The following is a 25,617-nucleotide window of genomic DNA, read 5'->3' as shown; positions in this document are numbered from 1 at the left end:
TGCCAGTATACTTTTTTTTTTTTCATATATGTGAGAATACTGTCACTGTCTTCAGACATACCAGAAGAGGGCATCAGATCCCCATTACAGATGGTTGTGAGCCACTATGTGGTTGCTGGGAATTGAACCCAGGACCTCTAGAAGAGCAGTCGGTGTTCTTAACCTCTGAGCCATCTCTCCTGCCCCCCATTGCCAGTATACTTAAAGGCCATGCTTATCTCCCATCTGTAGCTTTCTGTCTTATCCAGGTAGGTGCCCTCCAGTGCCACCAGAACTGCACTCTTAGAAATGTGTCCATGTGTCCCTCCTTGCTTTGTTTACTTTGCTGAGTCCCCCTCGTTTCTGAGGTAAAGTACAAACTCAGTGTGTCCACTTAACATTCACAAAGCTACCGGTAGGTAGACCCAGCCCTCTGGCCAGCCTCTTATCCCTCACCTACTGTGGATCTGACAGACACCAGTGTCTGAGAGCACCTTGCTGTACTTTGACCCTGCCTGCCCTTCTTCTACCTTGTGTCTGCCTCTACCCTCCTCCCCTCCACTGTCTGTTTACCCTAAGAAAAATGCCCTTATGTAAATACTGTATATTCTGTTAATGTCCCAGGAAATCCCACTGGTAAGGTGTCTCGTGACTGCTTTCTGTCCCTGCCGATTGCCCTGGGACCAAAGCTGCGGCGTTCTTGCTGTAGCCATGTTCCTGCTGCAGCTGCCTCCCAGCTTCTCCACTCTTCCTTTGCTTCAACAGAATATCCCAAGACATCTTAAGATGGTTTCCGTGCTTTTATTTTGCCTGAGTGTGTACATGTGTGGTGCCACTGTGCACATATGGAGGTCAGAGGACAATTTGTGGGAGTTGGTTCTCTCCTTATAATGCGGGTCATCAGGATTGGTGGCAAGTGCCTTTTCCCACTGAGCCAACACTTCCTCCTCCCCCCTGCCCCAAGTGAGGGTTTTTCCAGGTTTTCCTCTCCAACTCTCCTCTCATCCTATAACTGTGTACTTGGCCTTCTGCAGTGGGACTCCTTCACTTTCCATCCTGTCTATGCAGGTAAAATACGAGATACTATCTGTAGGCCCTAACTTACTTTTATCAACATATTTATGGATGTTATCCAATGTCTGGTGCATAACTAGCACTAGCTGGATGTGAAGCACACACACACACAATAGCATGGGCTGTTAAGTAAATGACTGCATGAACCCACGCCCCACCACTAGCAGAGCATCAGTTTGGTTCCACCCACCTGGTAGTAACAGCCATGGCAGATCCTCCATGGGGCTTCAGAACCGCACTTCCCCTGGGCTCTGCATGGCATGATCCAGCTGGAGGCGCAGCCAAATGCCTGGCCTTTTAGTATTGGGATGATTGTCAATAAAAATTAGGTAGACAACATTATGAAGGACAGTGTGTGTGATGCTCAGAATGCAAGCATGAGGTGTTAGCAGCAGAGCCTGTGATAACAGGGTATAGATGGATTCTCATTGGCCCTGGCCACGGACATAGTCAGGAGAAGATGTTTCTCAGGCAGCTTACAGGTAGTAAGTTGTGTTCTCTCAGTTGAAGATAGGGTTCTATTGGGCCTCATTTGACCGACCTCCTGTAAACAAGTGGGTTACTCACTCAGTACTGTGCCTGTCTTCTCAGAATGATGAAAGTCCTTCAGACCATACCTTGGTAGGAAGGAAAGATGGAATTTATATGTAGTGCAACAGGATGGGCAAGATGAAGTCTCCCTGGAGAGCCAGCGTTGCAGACCTTCCAGTCCATTGATTAGAGCCAGCATATTGGCCCATTATGGCCGACATTCCTTTCCAAATACTAAACTAAACATCATCTTCTATGCCCTAGAAGTAAGTGTTCATGGGCCTCAAGAAATATAGAGTGCAAGCAAACCAGCGATAGTGTAATTTCACGACTGTGTACTCCCTGGAAAAACTTTAACAGGATTAATCAAAAAAATTACACTAACATATTTGAAAGTCTGCCAACAGCTGTTCCAAATTACTGTGTGCTATCTGATGTTGCTCATGTACCTGTCTAAACGGAACGTGAACCCGCTCGTCTGACAGGATGAACTCAGATTATTTAATGTTCATCTCTTCTCCAAAGTTCCTCGCTGTTCTTTCTAAAGACAGTCCTTAACTAATGTCTGTAGCTGTTCTGTGCATCAGGTCCTAGTTTAACCAGGACATGTCGGGTAGGCATTTTCTCCCATTCATCTTGTGTGAGGCTGTGGCAGAGAGAGCCTGCTATCATTCCTCGTTCTTTCTCGTTGTGGGGAAGTACATCAGGTTCACACAGAGGCAGGCATTCTGAGGATGGCTGACGACCCAGAAGCATCTTATCATACCATCAAGAATAATTTCCTGGCAAATGGAAGAATTGCCATGAAAAAAAATTAGATTAAAATAGTCTTTTGCTGATTTCTTTTTGACTCAAAGTAGTTTCCATGTATTTTAGAAAATCATGAAAATCAATAAAAAAAAAAACCTAAAATATATGAAGTACATGCGGGGGTGGGAGTGGGGGTGGGGGGCAAGGGGAGAGGGCAGCAGCATTTACAACTTTTGACCATGTTTTTCTTGAGTCTATTTTTCTGTACTTATGTGCTTTTTAAAAATAATTTAAAAACAGTAAGCTCTTGTTAGCACTGTATATTTTATTTTTCAATTAAAAGAATTTTAAGATTATTTTACATCATTTTTCCTTTTCTTTTCTCCCTCCAAACCCTGTGATATACCACCTACCTCTGCCCTCTATCAAATTCATGGCCTCTTTTTCTTGAATTGTTATTATGTGTATATATGCATCACACATATATAGCTAGCCTCTTACTAAGAATATTCTATTTTTACCATATAGGTTACAAATATTTTCTTCAATTAGGACTTAGTTATTGTGTGCTTCATTTTGTACAAACATTTGAAAAACATACATTCAAATTCACTAATCCTTTAAAAAGTCTTTGACACATTCTATAATATGAATAGCACAACATATATCTGTACAAGTAAATGATCTGTTGTTAGTTGTATAAACAGAATAGTTGTAGAACCTTTTCAGTCCTCCCCACAGTTCTCGTCAGTCCTTCTCAACCATTTCTTCTCCATGCCTTTGCCATTCAGTCCTTTCCCCAACACATCCCAGAGTTACACCTAAACCTTCTTATTAGTATTACTATTACTATCATTATTATTATTATTTCCATCTGCCTCCTCCTCCTTTCTCTTCTCCCTGTTTTGAGACAAGATATGGTTCCAGAATGTTCTCTGCATATGGGTGTGTGTTGCTGTCTTCCTGGGCTGTGTAGATAAAAAAGTGTGACATTGTCTCCATTTTCCAGTTGGGGTAAGTGAAGCAGAGCACTGGTAAGCTCTGAAGGGATCTCTGGCAGTGTCAGTGACAGTCCAGCAACGTGCCAGTGCTCTTGTCACATCAAACTTGTGATCATCCGGCTCACCGAGAGCCAGGGCACTTACTCTCCTTACTCAGTGAGTTCCTTTCTCACTCAGTCAGACTCCATGAGTGTGTTCTGCTTTTCTCTACTTCCTGTAGAATCTTGCAGGACTGCCCTCTCCCCATGCTATAAATGAGCCAGAATAGGCTAGGTTATGCTGTAGTAATAACAGTCTGTTGCTTGAAGACCTGAGGTTGGATTTCTAGTCCTCATGTGGGTGGCCAGGAGCTGTGGTGCACATTGGTGCTATTGGTCTGACATCCAATGCTGGTGTGATGGTTTGTATATCCTTGGACCAGGGAGTGGCATCATCTTAAGGTGTGGCCTTGTTGGAATAGGTGTGACCTGGTTGGAATGGGTGTGTCACTGTGGGTGTGGGTATAAGATCCTCACCCTAGTTGCCTGGAAGTCAGTCTTCCACTAGCAGCCTTTGGATGAAGACATAGAACTCTCAGCTCCTCCTGTGCCATGCCTGCCTGGATACTGCCATGCTCCCACCTTGATGATAATGGACTGAACTTCTGAACCTGTAAGCCAACCCCAATTAAATGTTTTTTTTTTTTTTTTATAAGACTTGCCTTGGTCATGGTGTCTGTTCACAACAGTAAAACCCTAACTAATACAGAAGTTGGTACCAGAAGTGGGGTATTGCTGTGATAGGCCAGACCATGCTTTTATTTGACAGAATGTGGATTTTGGGACTTTGTATTTGGAAAACAATGGAATGCTTTAAATGGGGCTTAATGGGTCATCCTAGTAGGAATATGGAAGACTTAGTTGCTGGGAGTAATTTGAACTGTGTTGACCTGGCCCAAGAGATTTCAAAGGAGAAGAATTTCAGAATGTGGCATAAAGACTGGTTTTGTGGTATTTTGGTGAAGAATGTGGCTATTTTTTGCCCTTGTCTGAAAAGTTTGCCTGAGGCTAAGGTGAAGAGACTTGGAATAATTGCATTGACCAAAGAAGTTTCAAAAAAGCCCAGCAGAGACTTTGTTCTCTGGTTAAGTCTTATGAAGAGAAGTTTGAACAAGCATAGCAAGCTTAGAAAGGAAAAATATAAAATATATGGTTTGAGTATTAAAGGAGTACCAGGAAGTGAAATGGAACAAATTCCTGTGTTCTAGGAGATAACAGATTAAGGGAGTGGGACCTTGGGGCAAGATCCTACCCAGCTAAATTAAATCCAGGCATGGTAGTACACACCTTTAATCTCAGGAGACAGGCATGCTGATCTCTGCATTCAAGGTCAATCTACAGAGCAAGAACCAGGATAGCCAAGCTTAGGCAGTGAAGGATTTAGAAAACATAAAGCTAGTGATAATGTAATAGGACAAGGGGATCATGTTCTAGTTCCTGTAAGCAGCAGAACTTGGCAGCTTCAGCCATGTGGCTCTAGCTCTAGAGTTAAGAATGGAAGGAACTACTGGGAAAATTGATGCTGATTAGCTGGAGCTAAGGAATTAGCAGTGATTAAGAAGAGACCAGCATCACTGAGATGAAATCTTCTGGAAATTGTTTGCTGGGAGCACAAAGAAGCTGTGTTCTAGAGATACCCAAGGTTGTACCTCATGCTGCGGCTGGACTTGGTAATGTTTAAGAGTCAATCAGGTGGTACTGCTTGTGAAGGAATGAAGGGATAATGGAGAGAAGCTGAGGCTTAGCACTGTGAGAGGCCAGGGAAGGCCATTGGAGAAGGTGAAGCCTCAGCTGTAGTTGATGGCCCAGGACTGAAGGGGTCATGCAAAGGATTTGAGGCTTGGCACCCTGAAGAGAGCCTATGAGAGGCTATTGGTGAAGCCTAGTTGGAGTGGAATACCCCAGTGTATTGGAGATGTCAGTACCATGGAGTGATCACCAAGAACTGCAGCCGTAGTGGAGTGGATCAACCTGATCTTAGAGTGCTACAGAGGGCAGAGCTGGAAAAGTGATGCCAGCCCTTAGGAGGAGTCCAAAAGATCAAGTGGAATCCAAAGACACTGAAACAATAAGCTGTAACATTGAAATTGCCTTGGAGACTCAAAGATGTTAAAGATGCCAGAGCCATGGGACACATGCTGAGGAAAGCTGCTAACAGGGAGTGGAACCAGCCCAGGAGAAAGCAGTTTGTTGCAGTCAACAAAGATGAAAAAGGAGTGGAGATCTGAAGACCGCTTTGACATCAGCCATGGAGATGCAGAGTTTGGAGTTTGCCTAGCTGGTTTCCTGCCTTGCTTTGGGTAATAGTTTATTAAGTTGAATGAATCTCAAAAGAGACCTTGAACTTTGGACTTTTAACATTGTTGCGACTGCTATAGACTATGAGGACTTTGAAAGTTGGACTAAATGCAATTTGTATTATGCTATGTTTAAGTGTGGCCCCCATAGACTCATGTGTTTGAACAAGTCTATGGGGACCAGGGAATGGAATGTGATGGTTTGTATATCCTTGGACCAGGGAGTGGCATCATCTCAAGGTGTGGCCTTGTTGGAATAGGTGTGACCTGGTTGGAATGGGTGTGTCACTGTGGGTGTGGGTATAAGATCCTCACCCTAGTTGCCTGGAAGTCAGTCTTCCACTAGCAGCCTTTGGATGAAGACATAGAACTCTCAGCTCCTCCTGTGCCATGCCTGCCTGGATTCTGCCATGCTCCCACCTTGATGATAATGGACTGAACTTCTGAACCTGTAAGCCAACCCCAATTAAATGGGTTTTTTTGTTTTTTGTTTTTTTGTTTTTTGTTTTTTAATAAGACTTGCCTCGGTCATGGTGTCTGTTCACAGCAGTAAAACCCTAACTAAGACAGCTGGGGAGGTGGAGACCGACCGATTCCTGTAGCTCACTGGCCAGGTAGCCTAGCCAATCAGTGAGAGACCCTGTCAATGCGTGATTACCAAAGACAGCTGGCCTTGATCTCTGGCTTCAGCACACATGTGTACACAAGTGCACACGAAGCAGGATGCACACATCACAGGAATGAGCATGTTACCCCCCCCCACCACCATGTGTGAAGTCCTGAACAGCACAGTGGTCTGAGGACAAGCAAGTGGGTTGATATCCCTTAGGCTTTCTTTACAGGATTCAGCCTAAAACTGAGAGGGAACAAGTCGGATTGCTTTACAAGGACAATCAGAAATCCCGTGCAAAGGAGAAAGTGGCTCCAGGAAAGCCAGAGCCGTCCTGAGCAGTGTCCTTGTGTGTTTCTGGGTTAGTGGGTGGGGTGTGTGTGAACACCCTCTCCCATGACTGCCTTTTGTAGAATATTCTGGGCACTATTATTCTAGTCAGGAATCAAGTTGTCATGGCTCCTGTGTTCATAGAATTTCCTGCATTCTCTTCCTTCCAGAGAGGTGAGTTTTCTTTAGGTGACTATGTTGGACCAGAAGCCAGTTTGCCCGTAATTGGAAAGGGTTCAGTCAGACAGTTAAGATCACTCCCACTGGAGCCAGCCAGACACTGAAGCCCAGAGGCTTCAATCCTGGCCTAACATTTACCAGTGTGACTTGGGGCAAGTTTTCAGAGTTCCTGAATGCTTCAGGGTTGGCTCTGTAAACTGGAGCTGATAGTCTGTGTCAAGCTGTGAGAAATGAGCTAGTCTGAGCGAATCAGAACCCCTGGCATGAAGTAAACACTTGACAATAATCAGTTCATGAATAAAATTTTATTTTCTGTGAAGCCGAAGGCCTTAAGGTTTGAAGGAGGGGAGAAGTGGGCCCAGGAAGCCTGAGAGAGCAAAGGCCAGTTATTCTCACTTTTTGTTTGTGTTGAAGATTATTAGTAGTTAGAGCTTCAGCCTGACAGTGCTCACTGGCGAGTGTATGGGCATTGGTTTTGTATAAGGTTTGTTTTTTAGACTGGCAAGGTAAGAACCCTGCTGGGAAAAAGTACTGCCTAGTTTAGTTTCTCCCTGTACTCTATAAAAGAAAGCAGACTATTGGAAATGAGAAGACGATAGCCATGCATAACTGTCTTCCCCTCTTTGGTTTTATTTTAGTGGCAGCTGAAATACCCTAAACTGGTTTTCCGAGAGTCCGGCAGCATACCCGAGGAGCTGCACAAGGAGATCCCTGAGGCCTTTCTCACACTGCATAAGCATGGCTGCTTGTTTCGGGACGTGGTGAGGATCCAAGGCAAAGATGTGCTCACCCCAGTGTCTCGCATCCTCATCGGGGACCCAGGCTGCACCTACAAGTACTTGAACACCAGACTCTTCACGGTGCCCTGGCCCGTGAAGGGCTGCACTGTCAAGTACACAGAGGCTGAGATCGCCGCTGCATGTCAGACCTTCCTAAAGCTCAATGACTACCTCCAGGTGGAGACTATCCAGGCCTTGGAAGAACTGGCTGTCAGAGAGAAGGCCAATGAAGATGCTGTGCCACTGTGCATGGCAGAGTTCCCCAGGGCCGGCGTGGGGCCGTCCTGCGATGATGAAGTGGACCTTAAGAGCAGAGCAGCCTACAATGTGACTTTGCTAAACTTCATGGATCCTCAGAAGATGCCCTACTTGAAAGAGGAGCCCTATTTCGGCATGGGGAAGATGGCGGTGAGCTGGCATCATGATGAGAACCTGGTGGACAGGTCAGCCGTGGCAGTGTACAGCTATAGCTTCGAAGGTACAGTCTGCTCTGGGGGAAAGCATGTTCGATGGCAGTGTGACCAGAGCCACTGAGGCTCTGAGGATGAGTAAGCACACACGTGTCTGTGTGTTGGGTGTTCTTTCCTTTTCTGGCCTGTCTCACCAGTATATCTGCAGAGCACCCCTCTCCCCCATCTAAATCTTCTCTAGCTCATTGTTCCATCATGCGCAGAATACTTCTGTATGTAAGCACCGCTGTCGTTTTGTCTTCCTGATGCCCAGGAGAGCAGCAGTTGTTGGATCCGTGCAACCAGTTGCGGCTCTGTAAAGCTCAGGTTAGACTCTTCAGTCACCACAATTAGTTTGCCGAGAAAGAGCCAGGGAAACAGGAGTCTGTCAAGTCGTCCTCAGTTCTCACAGGTGCACATTCTTAACTTGCCAAAATGCTTTATTGGGCCTGACATCACCATCTCGATTGTCGTTATTTGTCAGGTATGGACTTGTTCTTGGCTTCCTGTCATTTTTATAAGACCCTGCTTGGCAGAAGCAGTTAAATGCCTCCTGTAGGCAGACAGGCCAGTCTCCTTGCCTCTTCTAAGGTTCCAACGCCGTCGAGCAGAGAGCTGGAGCTTGCCGACTTGGCTGACCTTGCCACCTTTTCCTGCTCTCGTTTCTGTGTGTCTAGAGTCCCAAGAGTGTCTCAGACGTTTTTTATTACCTGATTATTAGACAAAGTAATAAGGTATTAGAACTTCCTGTGCAAACCAAGAGTGCTAAGTCCTTTGAAAGAACGCACTAGCCCTTTTAAGGTCACTGTTTTCTGACAGTTCCAGTTGCTTTGTCTGACATCTGTTGTTGTAATTTGTTTTCTGTTTGCTTGAATGACTATTTTGGAAAAATTATTTAAGACCAAAAAAAAAATCTGTCTCATGGCACTCTTTTTTTTTTATTACATATTTTCCTCAATTACATTTCCAATACTATCCCAAAGTCCCCCATAGCGCCCCCCACTTCCCTACCCACCCATTCCCATTCTTTTGGCCCTGGCATTCCCCTATATTGGGGCATATAAAGTTTGCAAGTCCAATGGGCCTCTCTTTCCATTGATGGCCGACTAGGCCATCTTTCGATACATATGCAGCTAGAGACAAGAGCTCCAGGGTTCTGGTTAGTACATCATGTTGTTCCAACAATAGGGTTGCAGATCCCTTTAGCTCCTTGGGTACTTTCTCTAGCTTCTCCATTGGGAGCCCTGTGATACATCCAATAGCTGACTGTGAACATCCACTCCTGTGTTTGCTAGGCCCCGGCATCGTCTCACAAGAGACAGCTATATTTGGGTCCTTTCAGCAAAATCTTGCTAGTGTATGCAATGGTGTCAGCGTTTAGAAGCTGATTATGGCACTCTTAAATGTCTTCATTTTTCTGGTCTCGAATTTGTCCTCAGGATAATTAGTATCTTTTCTAAATTTACCCTGGGCTTTCAGTCCAAAACAAAGAATGAGATGAATGGTTGGAAGTCACCAGTTTCAATGACGTCTCCAGTAGTAACGGCAACCTAAAAGTCCACTGATGTAATTCGGTGCCATCTGAGGGACGAGCCTGTGTCCTCTGACCTCAGACATGGCCCTGCTGGAGACGTGAGAACTCCACAGGGAACAGTGGGATTGGTTAGCTCTTCCTGAGATGGCAGCTCTCAGAACTCACCGCAGTGCGTGGCTGCAGTGTGTGGCTGCAGTGCATGTGGTAGCCCAGGCGCAGGCGTAGGCGCAGGCACAGGCGTAGCCATAGCCGGCCATAGGGCTGCCTCTATGTACTCCTTGCTGTCCTGTTTCCAGGCTGCAGTCTGATGGCTCTGCTGTACTTCCCTCTCATGAGAAAGGAGGTTAAGATGTTAACAGGTAATAGCATCTATGAAGCATCTGTGATGGGAAGTAGTTAAGACTGGGGAAGGGTAAAAACGCACATTGTACAGACATAGAATTGTTGGGCTAGTGGAATGGCTCAGGGGTAAAGGTACCAGAGGGACCCACAGGGTGGAAAGGAGAGAACTGACTCCTGCAAATCATTGCCCTCAGATCTCTATCTATAAAGGTTCAGGAGCATGCGCACGCGCACGCGAGTACACACACTCTCACTCTAATAAATTCATGGTAAAAAGCACTTTTAAAGAAATATTTTGTCTTTTTTTTTTCCTCCCCAGAGCTGAGGACCGAACCCAGGGCCTTGCGCTTGCTAGGCAAGTGCTCTACCACTGAGCTAAATTCCCAACCCAAAGAATTATTTTCATGCAAAATAATAGAGACTTGCAGAAATCCAGTCTGTAAGAGCAGAGAGGTGTGATTCCTTTGTTCTCCTAATCTCCAAGATGCCCAGGCTCTATCAGATAATAGTGAGAGCCCTTGGGGGTTCTTCCCAGAGCACCTGCTGTGGCCAGACACTGTCAGCACCTCATGTGTTTTAGCCAGTTTCATCTTGTCTGCAATACCCAGTGACTAATGTAGCCGGGAAGCACTGTCATGCCCCGTGGAAAGCTGTTTTGATCAGTGGCCACATACGTGACGTTAGCTCTCTAAACTTGTAATGGATCTGAAAATTGTCTATTATCTAGTGACTTTGTAATAGCACAGCACAGTGAGTTGCTAAGTAATGCATGTGAGCAGCCTATGATGCCGCCTTGTACGGACAGCATATCCTGTCATGTCCAGCTACCCAGGGAATGGGCAGAAATGATTGTGTGCCACACGAGTTTACTAGGTGATCTTTCTGTCTTATTGTTGTTTTAGTGTGTGTTCCTTGTAAATATTAAGGAAGTCACTGTAGCGTTCTATGCCGTAAGTGTGCAGTAGCTTTATCTACCTCATATAGACACTGTCTCTTGAGGGCATCAAGAGGCCGTATGAAGTGATTGGCTTGCTTCATCTAGGCCTGGCTGAGTTCACTCAGTATTGTTTCTACAGGAATAAAATTCCCAAGGATGTGATTCTCAGACTACATCTGCATTGTTAAGGGATGAATAGCAGTCCTTGGACTGTTCCTATTATCAGATGAGGAGACAGGGTACTTGTTGGTCATGGCGCAGCTAGTGAGGGCAGGGTTAGGATTCAGGCGGGAGGCCTTTGGCCTTACAGGGTCGCTTCCTGAGCTGAGTGGTTTCTGAGCCTGCATCTGAGGCCCATGCTCCATCTGCGCAGTACAGTGCTTCAGGAGTGTGGGTTTAAAGTGTTGGAATGTCCAGCTTCTAGAGAGGTCAAGGGAATGTTCGGACAGCCTTCCCTTCCAGTGCTGACTTCTTCCCTCCTCCCTTCATCTGGGCTTCTCCTCCATGCACACACTTTCCAGCACATACACTCTGGGGACTCGGGTGGGCTGGATGTATATATTCTGTGAAATGGAGCCCTCCTCTACCTTCTATATCTGTGTGGTTTAGAGTCAGTTGGTGTGCAAACCAAGGGCCTGAAATGTCCCGGTGGCTGTATTTCTTCCAAGTGACAAACGGTGTGTGCAGTTCTCTGGCCTCTACATCTTCACTAGAACTATGGTAAGGGTGGACTTAAAGAGAGCTTGGGTTCAAGTCCTGTTTAGGGCCCAGTAGGGCTAGAGAAGTTACAGCATGTGCAAATATCTCTTCAAAGGATTCATTGCTAAAGATGTTAGATGCCCTGGACAGTGTTGGGACCCCAAGGGCATGTCACATCTTTCCTTGTCTTGAAAGACTGGCTGAGGTCAGGAGTACTCTCGAGATTACAGTTGTGGAGTGATGCCACTTTGGAACTGGAAGAGACTCTCAGAATCACTTGGTTCTCGCCTTCACGGGGAGACAGGAAGCAGGGCTGCAGTTGCGCAGTGAGGGGCACCAGTCAGAGAGTGCAGCTTACCCATGGAGTGCTTCCCAAGGTGCACTGGGAGTTCAGCTCAGAAGTGATTATTTCCTGCTAAACTTGCATGAGCTGCAGCTTAAGGCCTTTGTGGACTCGTTCTCACTGCCTTTTCCCAGGGAGTCTCCTGCATATTTAAACTGAGCTGATCATCGCTCTCTGGTCTATTTTCACGAGAAGAAGTCATTGAGAAGTAATTTGTATAGGATACGTGTAATTATATTCTAAATTCATTGGACTTCACATGAATTTCCTGCTAATAGATATCTCTAGAAGGAAGATTGAAATGGTACAATTTTTAATCAGGAATGGCTTTGGGGAATCATATGTAAATAGGCAAAGTATTTGATTTTCATATATTTCAGGCTTGGTGGCAATTGCTTGTTACTCCTAGTTATGAAAAATGAAATTTAACAGGGATGGCATTCAGACTTATAGTTAATATTGTCCAACATCTTGTTCTTTGATTGAAACTCCTTCAAAGATGCCACTCAGACTTTAGCTATTGGTTATCCTTCTGTGCGGGAGTACACCTATGTGTGCATGCATGCATGCATGCATGTGTGTAGTGTGTGCAAGTGCATTGTCAGAGGTTTGGTTCTTTAAAAGCCCAGTTATGTTATGTGAATATGTTTGTTTTTTTTTTTTTAATTCCAGACTTGGGATATGGGGATGCTTCCGTTTGTCCACCACAGCTACCTATGATTGTCTCCTGCACTAACAGGGGTGTTATCTTTGCCAGCGGCAGATGGTTTAATTCTGGGAGACTCTGGAAAGGGAATAAATGCCAGAGAGGGATAGGGGCTCTCTGAAGAAGGTGGCAGCTGTTTGTCCTGCTGCTCCTGCTCCTGCTCCTGCTCCTCCTGCTCCTGCTCCTCCTGCTCCTGCTCCTCCTCCTCCTGCTCCTCCTCCTCCTGCTCCTGCTCCTCTTCCTGCTCCTGCTCTTCCTGCTCCTGCTCCTCTTCCTGCTCCTGCTCCTCTTCCTGCTCCTGCTCCTCTTCCTGCTCCTGCTCCTCCTGCTCCTCCTGCTCCTCCTGCTCCTGCTCCTCTTCCTGCTCCTCCTCCTCCTGCTCCTGCTCCTGCTCCTCTTCCTGCTCCTGCTCCTCCTGCTCCTGCTCCTCCTCCTCCTGCTCCTCCTGCTCCTCCTGCTCCTGCTCCTGCTCCTCCTGCTCCTGTTCTTCCTGCTCCTGCTCCTGCTCCTCCTGCTCCTGCTCCTGTTCTTCCTGCTCCTGCTCCTCCTGCTGCTCCTGCTCCTCCTGCTCCTGCTCCTCCTGCTCCTGCTCCTCCTCCTCCTGCTCCTCCTGCTCCTCCTGCTCCTCCTGCTCCTCCTGCTCCTCCTGCTCCTGCTCCTGCTCCTCCTGCTCCTGTTCTTCCTGCTCCTGCTCCTGCTCCTCCTGCTCCTCCTGCTCCTGCTCCTGCTCCTCCTGCTCCTGTTCTTCCTGCTCCTGCTCCTGCTCCTCCTGCTCCTCCTGCTCCTGCTCCTCTTCCTGCTCCTGCTCCTCCTGCTCCTCCTGCTCCTGCTCCTCCTGCTCCTGCTCCTCTTCCTGCTCCTGCTCCTCCTGCTGCTCCTGCTCCTGCTCCTCCTGCTCCTCCTGCTCCTCCTGCTCCTGCTGCTCCTGCTCCTCCTGCTGTTCCTGCTCCTCCTGCTGCTCCTGCTCCTCCTGCTGCTCCTGCTCCTCCTGCTGCTCCTGCTCCTCCTGCTCCTCCTGCTCCTGCTCCTCCTGCTCCTGCTCCTGTTCTTCCTGCTCCTCCTCCTCCTGCTCCTGCTCCTGTTCTTCCTGCTCCTGCTCCTGATGTTGTTGGATTGTCAAGTGGTTGAGAGAAAAGAGATAAGAAGACATGAAGAGATGAAGCTTGGACTTGCCCCAAGGAACTCAATGCCTCCTCAGCAGGAAGTAGTCTAAAAAGAACTCAACACCCCCTTGTCCCTCTAACCTTCTTTCTTCCTTACCTGGTTTGGGGTGTTGGAAGGGATTGAGATGGAAAAGGTGGCAGATGTAAGAACCCAAATAAAATAGCTTAAAAAAAAATAGACCAACCCAAGTGGGTGTGCAGATACTCTGCATGTGCATGTGTGTATGGAGAGTAAAGGAGACAGTGGGTATTCCTCCCCCCTCCCCCATTGCCTTGACACAAAGTCTCGAAGAGCATTTCCCCCTTGCTGAGGTTACACAGTTACGTGCTCACTGGGGTTTGGACTTAGGTCCTGATGGTTGTAGAGCAAGGACTCTTGCCTGCTGAACTGTCTTCCCAACTCCCTGTTACCATGTTGTTGGGTTTTGTTTTGTTTTTCTGGAAGGAACAATTCCCTGTCACATTGTCTTTATAGGAAAAACAATCCATAAATTTTTAACTAGTGCCCAGTGTAATCGATTCTCATCTTTAGTTTCTGGATCTTTCTGAAGGACCAAGGATGCTAATCCATGCATTCTTGTGCAATGTGTGATAGTCTAGAGAGTCAGGGCTCTGCAGTAACTACCTTAGGACCTTAGGGCTCCTGTTTTGGGAAAGGTGTATCATTTTGAGGGTAGAATTTGTTTAGATGAATCTTGAATCTTTACTGCGAAGTGAGTATCATTAGCTCTGCACTCCACAGTCTGTATCATCAGCACAGTGAAAAACTACCTTGTAATTGCAGGTGGAGGTTGTGGAGCCTTGGTAAGTTTTTAAAGTGTTACTTATTTGTTGCTCACACCTCCTAGTATCTCTACTTTAGGTCTCAGACCTGATTTGACGAATGGTTGACATCTTTGCAGAACTCTCTTGGTTCCGTAAACGTCCTGTGCTCCTCCCCACTTTTCACCATCTAGGAAATTGTCCTGGGTTCACTCAGTAGTCAGTACACATTCCTGTTTGCCAAGTAGTCATCAGCGTGCAACAGCGAGCAAGACAGAAATGCTTATCCTGTTGAGAATGTGGAGGGAAAGGGTAGGGACTTGTACTGTTGCCATAGGAGGTACTGGGCTTGAACCTGGAGTGAGATGGGAGCCATCACAGGATTTTGAGTAGAAAGGAGGCAGCACTGAGAACAGGAAGAAGAGTTGGAAGAGTTTACCACGGTAACCCAATTGTGGGCCACCTTAGAGCAGGTAGAGTTGCTGATATGTGTCAGTACAGCACCCTGAGAGAGTAGCAGGACTTCAGTGCTAGGGGTGATAAAGACCAGCAGGGGAGTCCCAGGTCAAGAGAAGGCTTGAGGCAGTGGGGGTGGAGAAGTCTCTCTCCCGGTAGCTTTAGTCAGGTTAAATGCCATGCAGTAGTAAGTCTCTTTATACTGTTATGCTCTAACACCCTTGTGAAGTCATTGTCACAGTCAAGGTAGCTAGTATACCAGGGCTCCAGGAGTGTGTTTGTGCCCTTGGTGAATCCTTGTTGCTGTCTGTGGACATCCACAGTTTTAGTGTTAGGGTGACTCTCCTTCACATTGTGTGAAGGTATGTCCCTGTATTTTCAATTGTGAATTCCATACCGGCAGAGAGCTTAATGGTGGCAGGATTTCCATATTGTCACTTCTGTGGTCCACCAGCAACTTTATATTTGTAAATACTTGTCTTTCCACACCTGCTCAGATACGTGAAGGTGAGACAGCCCTCTGTGCCTAAGGCAATCTAAGAGATGGATCAGGTGTTGTGTCACTGCTGATTGGTTGTAATAAAGAGCTTAAGGCCAATAGCTGGGGCAGGAAGTATGAAGGCGGGACATCCAGAGAGAAAGAGTGAAGCTGGGAGATGAGAGCCAGAGAGAATCCAGAGACTTGGAAGGGAGTAGACTGGGATTAGAGCGGTGCAGGGAGGTGAAGAGCTAGCCTTGTGGCAGGTCACAGTGCTAGAACGGTCCATTAAGTCAGGCAGTAGATGGGGAACTGCTCCAGCAAAAGGCCCAAGCTTTAAACTGTAGAACTCTCTGTGCGTTCTTTATTCCACAGGGAGGTCTTTGAAAGGCCTGCTTTCTGTTATTAGTTGTCATTCCCTAAAGTTTACACCAGTGAAATGATGTATAATATAGTCTTTTAAAATGTTTTTGGCCTGAATTAAGTCACTTAGCATAATTATTTTGAGGCTTATCCATATTTTTTTGAGTATCAGTAGTTCAGTCCTGTTTTACTTTCTTCTCTGTTATGGTATAATTATTATGCATGCAGGTTGCTACATAATTATTTAAACCATACCATTCAGTCACTGCATTGAAGTTGCCGCTGTCCATCAACAGAATTCTTTCATTACTCCATCCTAACTCAAGAGTCTCTCTTCCTTCAGCCCCCAGTAACCACTGTTCTACTGTCTGTCTGTATCAATTTTGGTAGAGTGCCTCAGTTGTAAAAACAAAATTCCTATGAGGTTACAGCTGGCCTTGTTCAACTGTTATCAGTCAGCCACAAAGGAATGTTTGCTGAGATTGTCTTGCCTTAGCAAACAATTCCGGGAAGGAGAGACCACAGACCTGCACATTGTCCCCCTATGACTGTATTCATTTCTCATTCTTAAGCCCCTCATTCGCCTCTACAAAATGTTCCAGCTTGATTTTTCTCCCCCTTGCAGGCTCCTCCGTTCCATTCTCTTTGGAGACAAGCTTCCCCTGGCTGTGTGTGCCAATACCCAGCCTCATGTGTTAAGGGCAGACTCTGGTCTCTTTCCTGCCTTTTGTCTATGACACACTGCATTCTCACGTCTAACTGCTCTAGGTAGCTTGTGTAAGTAAGATTATAGATTTGTCCTTTTCGTTTATTTTATTGAACATACTTCCTTAATAACTATGTGTGTCAGAGTTTTTCAGAATTCCATTCCTTTTTATGTCTGCATACTATTCACTTCTCTGTGTGTGTGTAATGCATATACTATATAGGTACACTATATATGTACATATAATGTATAGGACTATCCTGGTTCATTTTTGGCTCTTGTTTTGTTTTTTGTTTTGTTTTGTTTTGAGACAGTTCCTTATCATGGACCCTTAGCTGGCCTGCAGCGTACTGTCCAGGTCAGGCGAGCCTTGGACGTATAGAAACCTTCCTGCTTCTGCAGAGAGTGCTAAGATAAAGGGTGTGCCACCATGCTCAGGACCCTGGTTAGTTTTTATTGTCACCTTGACACAACCTAGAGTTGCCTGGAAAGGGGAGCCCTCGATTGAGCGTCTGCTTAGATCAGATCATGTTGGCCTGTGGGCGTGGGGACTTTGGTTGATGGATAATGAATGTGGGGGAGTCCCTATCCTATCCACAGTCCCTATCCACAGATGGTCCTGTGCTGTATAAGAAAGCTTAACTAAGCTTAAATCAGACAGTGAGTCAGGCAGCAAGCAGCATTTCTCCACACTTTCTACTTTAGTTCCTACTTGAATTCCTGCTCTGACTTCCTCCGTGGTGAACTTTGACCTGGAAGTGTAAGCTGAAATAAATCCTTCCCCTCTAAGCTGCGTCTGGTCACCGTGTGTCACACAACAGAAACCATACTAGGTCACACTCTGCTTATAATCAGTCCCTTACTGATAACGATTTAGGTCACTTCCATCTTTGTTTTATGAATATTACTCTGATAGTTTTAAGTTTGTGCTTTTACTCTTCGGTGTCTATTGTGTACACAGAGGTGGAATTGGATCAAATGAGAATTCTCTGTTGCTTGTTTGCTTCCTTTTGGAGAACTCCATTCTGTTTTCTACATTTCCACCCGGCACACTGCCTTCCAGACCTGGTTGTCGGACAGTAGCCTTCTTTTGTGTGGGAAATGGCACTGGTTTTATGCCCTCCCTTGGCAAGCAGGTCATATCGAGCATTGTTTCTATGCTGTTATCCTTTCAGGCATCCCTAGGGATATCTGTACAGTCTTCTGCTCATGTTTAATTGGAATTCTATCAGATTGGATTAGTTTTCTCGTATCTGAGAAAGATTTACCTTGGCTCGCAGTTTTTGAGGGCATAGTTGTCAAGCAAAAAAGGCAAGGCCGCAAGAGTCAGAGTCAACCAGAAAGCAGAACCAAGGCAGGAAGGGAAGCCCGGCTGTAAATATCAAAGCCCACCCGGAAGTTTCCTACTTCCTCCAAGGAGGCTCCACCTCCTAGGAGTTCCAAGGTAAAACAGCACCACCAATGGGGACCAAGTGTTTAGTTCATTCACTGGAGCTTAGGGACCATTTAGCATTAAGCCATGTTCCAGTTCTTTATGTGTTCCAGGCTATTTATCAAGTATTTTTAATTATTTATTCCAATGTTGGATTTGTTTTTAATGCTGTCTTGATGCAGTTAGAAAAGGAGAGGTGGGCAAGTTGGAGTGGAAAGATTTCTCTGACAGTGATGCTAATTAGACGATTTAAGCCTGTACTCTTGATTGACATAATTTATACTAATTGGTTATGGGACCTTGGGCAAGTTACCTGAAGTTACCTGAATTCACAGTGCCTCCATTTTTCTTTTTCATTCATAAAATACTGCTAAGAACAGAACCCTCTCAGGGCTGTAAGATCATATAGCACCTGGTAGATATTTTCAGTTTTTACTAAATTATTCCAGTCACATAACTTAGAATTCTCAAATATTCCTACAAGACATTTGTTAAAGAGAACTATAATTTTGTGCTCCTTGCAGTGTCTCCACTCAAGGTTGGAGGCAGGGGAGTGGTCATTCTGTTCTTTCTTTCCAGCATGTTTAGGGATGCCTTAACATACTCTATTTTCATGTGATTGGCTGTTGTCCTGGTTTGGAAGCTGAAGGTTTTCCTCGTTCTCTCTTCTGCCCTTCTACCTGCACACACACTCTCCTCAGTTCCCCGCTGCTGTTTGAGATGTGCTGTCATTTTGGTTAAACCGGTACCCAGCCTCCCCAGTAATCATGCCTCTGAAAATGCGGGTCAGCACATTGCATAATCTGTGCTCAAGTTACCTTTGAAACAGTTCAGCATTTCCTGTGTTAATGTGAAGCTTGCCTTTTCTGTTTGCACAGTTTTTCTCTGTACTTAAGATCAGTTAAATTTCACACCCACTCTCTACCACCTGTCTGACTCTCTCTTCAACAAGGTCAGAATCAGCTCTTCTGTCAGGTTTATATTTTTGGAGTAATGGTCTTCCAGAAACATCTGACCTGCTCTGGTTGGGACTGGCCACCTTCTGCATCTGATGGCACTGACCCCTGTAACCTTATTGCCCGCGCTTTTGTGTCCCCTGGTAAGAACACGCTCAGGGCAACCGGAATCTTCTGCAGCACAAGCTTTATTGCTTACCCCATCAGGAGCCAGTGGAGAAGAGAGCCAGAGAGGGAGCCAGAGAGAGAGAGAGAATCCCCTGAATGGCGAAAACCCGTCCCTTTTATGGAGGACTGTCCTCCGCCTCGGACGTGTAGCTCCCTGATTGGCTGCAGCCCATCGGCCGGAGTTGTCGTCACGGGGAAGGCAGAGCACATGGGGTGGGAAGCTACCCCGGCACATGCGCAGCTTGCTTGTTTACTACTTAGAACACAGGTGCCAGTGCCATCAGCGCCATCTTGTAATGGCCAATGTGAGGGCGGCTCCTTACATCTCCCCCTTTTCTTTTATTTAAGAGCAATAGGCCACCCATTCTAATGAGAGTGGAGATAGAGGTCAAATCCCCAGTGTGCAAAATAGGGGCTTTACACAAAACCTCCTCCCAGGCTCATCACCTGAAGGAGTCTTGGTCCGCTCCCGTGTCGTTTTTCCTGGGGGAAGGACACTTGGACACTCAACCTTCTTGAAAGATGACATGTCTCCCTAGAATAGGCTCATATATGCCACAGAGCCCTTCTACTGCAGTGCTTAGCCATGCAACTCTCTCGGGCTGCTGAAGCACACTCACTCTATCCCGTGCAATGAGACTAGCCTCGTGGGGTGCAAGAGCTGAGTGGCCAGCGACCTATTGCTTAAGCATAGATAACCATATATCAGGGGAAGCACCATGTTCTAGTGCTGCAGGCGCCTGGGAAATAACCACCATGTCTCTCCTAGTTTGGGCCTTAAGCTTACAGACCAATCAGAGAAGCAACACCAATCCACAGCAAAGAACAGCTCCAAATAATTCCACCTCCACCCATTCTTTAAAGAAGGAAAATGTTGAAAAGATAGTCCTTAGGTCAGGGACAGGTCCAAGTGCGTGGGGCAAGTCTCAATTTTCAAAGGGTCTGTTCAAATTTAGCCGTCCAATTCTGTATCTCCCAACGCTGCTCTCCCTTTGTTGTTATCGCACTGGACATCACCAAGACGAGGGACATCAGTATTCCCTTGGTCAGTCTGGATTTTTCGGGTGAGTCTTTCTGGTATCCAAAATGGGTTGTCTTCATTCTGTGGAAAAACACAAACAGCTCCCCTGGATCCTATCAAAATAGGATCCGGTCCTTTCCATTTGTTACTTAAAACATCTTTCCATTTAACCATTTCTTTGGGCCTATCTGGCTCTGAACAATGACATTCAGCCGCTGTATCTTTGTTAATTGTACAGTGGCTTCACCTGTTCGGGAGAGCGCCTTCCAGGCCTTAAAGGAAATTTGGGCATAAGCTCCCCAGTGATAATTTGTTTGATCAGCGGTATAAGCTCCCTGACCCGTTAACAGGTCAAAGGTCCAATCTCTCTGCTCTGGAGTCAAAGCGGCAGCATTTGCTCGGGCCTGCGTTTGTGCAGCCTCTTGCCATAGAGCTCTCCATTCCGTGTATTTGCCCATATTGGGGAGAGCGGCTTTTGCAATCATTTGCCAGTCGGCAGGAGTTAGTGCCATGCCGGCAAGCCTGTACTCTACTGGAGCATGAACACGCCCGCCCTCGGCTCCTTCAAAGACCGGAAATGCCTGTTGTATCTTCCTTTGTGCCTCTCTTGAAATGAACGAGTCCGCGCACTGCCTCTCTGTGCAGGACTGATGCACTACGCAGGGCGGGGGCTCCGCATAGGGCGGAGGTGCACTATGACCTTGAAGCCGACTGCCCTGAGGCTGAGCAGCAAGCTGGCCTTTGCCAGCCGCTTTTTTTCTTGACCTATAAGCTCGCATTTCTTTCTCATAACGAGCTGCTCCCTCCTCTAAGTCTGTTTTCTCAGAAGGGCTAATTTCTTTATCTGATTCACAGCTACTAAGAACTGGCTCTTTAAACTCATCTCTTTTCTCCTCTTTCCTTCTAATCTCTCCCCAGGTATTTTTCCCTGACATTAACTTTTCTTTTTTCCTTTGTTTTTTCTCCTCTTTCCTTCTAATCTCTCCCCAGGTATTCTTCCCTGACATTAACTTTTCCTCGGGTTCAAGACCCGTGGAAAGGCCTGTGTACTTATTTGGTGCACCATGTTTCCTCTTTGCTCCTGCTCTCTCTCCCCGCTTTACTTCTGATAGACTGTCTTGAATTTTGTCCAGAATTCTCCACCCTGTCTTAACCACTTGTTGACATGTGAAAAGAAATAAAAGGGCTTTTAACACTAGAGAAAGTTCAAGACCAGACATACCTTGTAAAGCTGTAACGTGCGTCCCGTCCCCACAGTTCTGGTTCTGCTCCGTTCCCCAGCTGAAGAGTTCTGAACCCATGCCGGATCCTTCTCAACAGTCTGTTTTGCGGGAACACTTCATTACCACAGTTCCCCAGCTGAAGAGTTCTGAATCCACACCGGATCCTTCTCAACAGTCTGTTTTCCAGGAACACTTCATTAACCGCTCCTTCCCCGTGATGCAGTAGCTCCCGGGCTTCGGCACCATTTATTGCCCGCGCTTTTGTGTCCCCTGGTAAGAACACGCTCAGGGCAACCGGAATCTTCTGCAGCACAAGCTTTATTGCTTACCCCATCAGGAGCCAGTGGAGAAGAGAGCCAGAGAGGGAGCCAGAGAGAGAGAGAGAATCCCCTGAATGGCGAAAACCCGTCCCTTTTATGGAGGACTGTCCTCCGCCTCGGACGTGTCGCTCCCTGATTGGCTGCAGCCCATCGGCCAGAGTTGTCACGGGGAAGGCAGAGCACATGGGGTGGGAAGCTACTCCGGCACATGCGCAGCTTGCTTGTTTACTACTTAGAACACAGGTGCCAGTGCCATCAGCGCCATCTTGTAATGGCCAATGTGAGGGCGGCTCCTTACATAACCTCACCTACACCCTCTTGTTTTCTGGCCTTGGTGGAACATGTTCTCCAAATACAGTGGAGAAAAATTAGAGTGTAATTACATTTTTAAATATTACATTCGTTTCTTCACTGTGTATGTCTGCGTGCCTCCATGTGTGTCTCTGTGTGGGGTGTGTATCTGTGTGTGCACACATGTGGAGTGCTGTGTGTGTGTGTGCGCGCGTGCGTGTGTGTCTCTGTGTGTGGATGTGGCATGCTGGCTATGTGGAGATCAGAGCATCTTGCAGGATGAGTTCTTCATATGATCTCCTGAGATGGAACTAAAGCTGTCAGGCTTCATGACAAGCACCTGTCCTCACTGAGCCCTCTCCCTGACCCAGGATGGAATTTTTTTTTTTATTTTAATGGTCTTCAATTATTTTCATCCTTCTTTGAATTGTGTATTTACTTTAGGTATAGAAATCATGCTATTGGGGGCTGGTGAGATGGCTCAGTGGGTAAGAGCAACCGACTGCTCTTCCAAAGGTCCAGAGTTCAAATCCCAGCAACCACATGGTGGCTCACAACCATCCGTAATGAGATCTGGCGCCCTCTTCTGGAGTGTCTGAAGACAGCTACAGTGTACTTACATATAATAAATAAATAAATCTTTAAAAAAAAAAAGAAATCATGCTATTTTTAGTATACAACACAAATATATTTTATTTTCCATCCCTATTGATAGTTCTGGTTTTTTCACCTTTTTTCTGGTCTCACAGTGATTTTTTTTTTCACTTGTCATATTTGCATTTTATAGACCCTTCAACTCTTCTGTGTTCTCTTCTTTAGAATTCCTAGGAAGGTTGTTGAGGCTTGACTTCTGTTTACTTATTTTCAGTAGTTCTGAATAATTTTTGTCTACTCTCAGACTTTATTGACTTCCAGTTTACCAAGTTAGAAAAAGGATCAACAATAATATCATAAATGCACAACTTGATGAATTACTCTTAAATCAAAATATACCCATTCATCTAGCACCTACATCAGTAAAACACATGCTCTGGGCGGTGGTGGTACTCGTCTTTAATCTCAGCAGTCAAGAGGCAGGGACAGGTGGATTTCTATGCATTGGAGGCCAGCCTGGTCTACAGAGTACAGATGTCCTTTCAGAAGGGTAAGTGTGTCTTTGTACTAAGGTAGGTCTCTGTCTGCATATTGGATAGACAAATAATGCTGGGTTTTGTCCAGCCCATCTGGTTCCACTCTTCTGTGTTACTTAGAACATCAGGCTTCCTGGAAGTGTCCCAGTGTTTGCTGTACCTGCTAAGGTTGTCAAGTGCTCTGCACTCTCTGCTGCTAACAGGCTTGGCTTTGGAGACTCTGTTGTGTTGTGGAGATGTCTCTCCTTTCTGTTCTTGTTTCCTATTTTATTCAGGTAATGTCATTTTGAAGCCAAAGAAGCTAAAAGCAGTTTTTCTCTACTTTTCCCATATCACTCCTACCCCAAGTCAAGGTAATATAATGTAATGAGGTTTTCCTATGTATGTGAATATTTTTATCTTAAACCCCCCCCCCCCCAAATCCTTAATCTGAAAGCTGACAGAACTAGGTAGCATGCTGATGGGCTTTAGGTTTCTCTGTAAAAAAGAGTTTCAGTATTTTGCGTGAAATCCCAGAAAACTTACAATTAATGTTACAGTTTCTCTCTGTCAAGGGACTTCATTTGACTTGTCTCAAGTAATGGGGGATTTTTTATCTTTTGTGACCTGGGATTGATTGGTTTTCTTCCTTGTTCAAGCTTTTTGAAGTCTTTCCTTTCTTCAGCCCATGCATTCTTTGCTCAGTGGCTGGGGAAGGAGTCAAGGAGGGCTGTGCTGAGTTGTAAACATGTGGCCTGGAGGCGTGCTCTTAGCTAACCTTCCTCTCAGAGGATATGGTCCTTCTCTGATGGTGCCTGCCACCTCTGGCATATATGCTACCCTTGTGGCATTCCTTTGGGAAGTTGTCTAGAAAATGAACACCAAGTCTGAACACAGAGGCTTAAGTGACATCTTGTGGGGATCATTCTGGAAGCCAGGTCTGACCAGTGAGGAAGCCTTCGATGTCACTGCTTCCATGGAAGGTTCCTAGTGATGCTTCACATGCCCCCTGTGTCCTGGACTTCAGCCACCTTTACAGCCCCAACTCTTAGGAGTCCATATTGTTCATGTGACATTTCCAGCCCAGAACTGATTGTGTGCTTACAACCATGACATTATCCTTCTTGGGTGTGAGGGTGCGGGGCATGGGGGTTGTCCCAGCTCCCCACTTTAGTTTTGTCTTCTGTCACACTCTAGACCCTACAGTCCTAGATATTGTTAGTCTCCTTCCCCAGAACACCATCTTTAACTTGTACTTTCTCCTGCCTTATGAACTGTGGCACTGGGATGATGGATGATGCATCTCAATGGTAGCATACACAAGGCCTAGCATACACAATGCCTAGCATACAGGAGGCGCTGGGTTCAGTTCCAAGTATTTCTCCTCCCTCCAAAACATCCTTGACTTGAAATAGAAGGTACCTCTAGGTATGAGTTCAAGGCAATTGTCAACGTAATACTCAGATAGAAACATTACAGTCTTTGCTTGTTGACTGGGGGACTAGGGTCTAAGAGCTAAGAAATGGGCCTAGTTTTCAATTTGTAATAATGATGACTGTAGACTTGCATATAAAGGAACATATTGATATACACTATTAATTATGTGTATATTAATTATGCAATTTTTGTGTTATGTTATCTATACCATCATACTGATGATTCTGGCTTTGTTTCTTGTATAATAGTGTAGTTGCATATAGCTTTAAAATGTACATAAAGTATTTGGCTTCATTTATCATTAAATGGAGTCATTTTTCCTCCAAAACTACTTTGGGAGGAAAAAAACAAATCAAAGTGGTGAAATTTTGGGGTGTTTTGGATATTTGAACCTTGACCTTCAAACTTCTATTCTTCTGAATTCTGTTAAATCCTTTTACTTCTTTAAGAGTGTGGTCCGTGGGACCTTGGCATGTGCCGAACAAACGGAGGCACTTAAGATCCTCCCAAGAGTACTGAGGCTGAAAGGGCAGTCGGAACCATGCCTCTTCCCATTTCAAATAGCGCCAGGCAAGAGTGATACACGGCAGGTGCTGTAGATAATTACAATTTGACTTCCCCTCAAAAGTGAGCAACACCATACATAAGCAATAAAAAATGTATCACACGTACAACTTTCTTTCCTATACAGCCCAAGGGGGAAAGAACTCTCCAAACATCATCTCAGCGAGCTCATTTCCGTGGTGCTGAGTTTCTGTTATGGGGGGACATGAGGAAGCACTGCTATGTTATAGGAGGACACTGGGAAGCACTGAGAACTGTTGCTACCTCTGATTATGGTTCAGGGCCTGGCTGTTGCCACAGGAGGAGTGCCAGGATGAAAATGAGAGGGGAATGTAGGCCTGTTACATTAGCCTGCAGAACGTGTACACTCAGCGGCACACATGGCTATGTGAGTGTGCTCTTTGCTGTTTGCCAGGGCTGTTAATATGAAGGGCAATCTTGGGGTAGCAAAGATGTAAGCACATGCTTTCTTACATCAGGATTCTCGCTAAAGAGCTGGAGATAAAGGGCTATAGCTTTAACTACTTTATTAAGTTGGAGGTGGTTTGTTGTGGTAAATCTCCAACCCCAATAAGCCTGTGCAAAGACA

The 25,617-nt window shown here is 45.9% G+C and overlaps 1 protein-coding gene across 2 annotated transcripts in view; it reads left to right on the top strand.

Moving 5' to 3' along the window:
- The window catches only part of Fto (FTO alpha-ketoglutarate dependent dioxygenase), a 351,507-nt gene that overhangs the window by 91,750 nt on the left and 234,140 nt on the right, over nucleotides 1-25,617 (top strand). For both annotated transcript variants that reach the window (XM_021171161.3, XM_021171162.2), the window contains exon 3: nucleotides 7,429-8,047. In XM_021171161.3, the coding sequence (XP_021026820.1) occupies nucleotides 7,429-8,047 (619 nt within the window). The remainder of the gene's footprint in view (nucleotides 1-7,428; nucleotides 8,048-25,617) is intronic.

Source organism: Mus caroli, unplaced genomic scaffold (assembly GCF_978045245.1).
Source record: "Mus caroli unplaced genomic scaffold, Mus_caroli_1 scaffold_10, whole genome shotgun sequence".
NCBI classification, from domain to species: Eukaryota; Metazoa; Chordata; class Mammalia; order Rodentia; family Muridae; genus Mus; species Mus caroli.
Note: the sequence above shows the minus strand (reverse complement) of the source record. Positions and strands in the feature narration are given on the sequence as shown.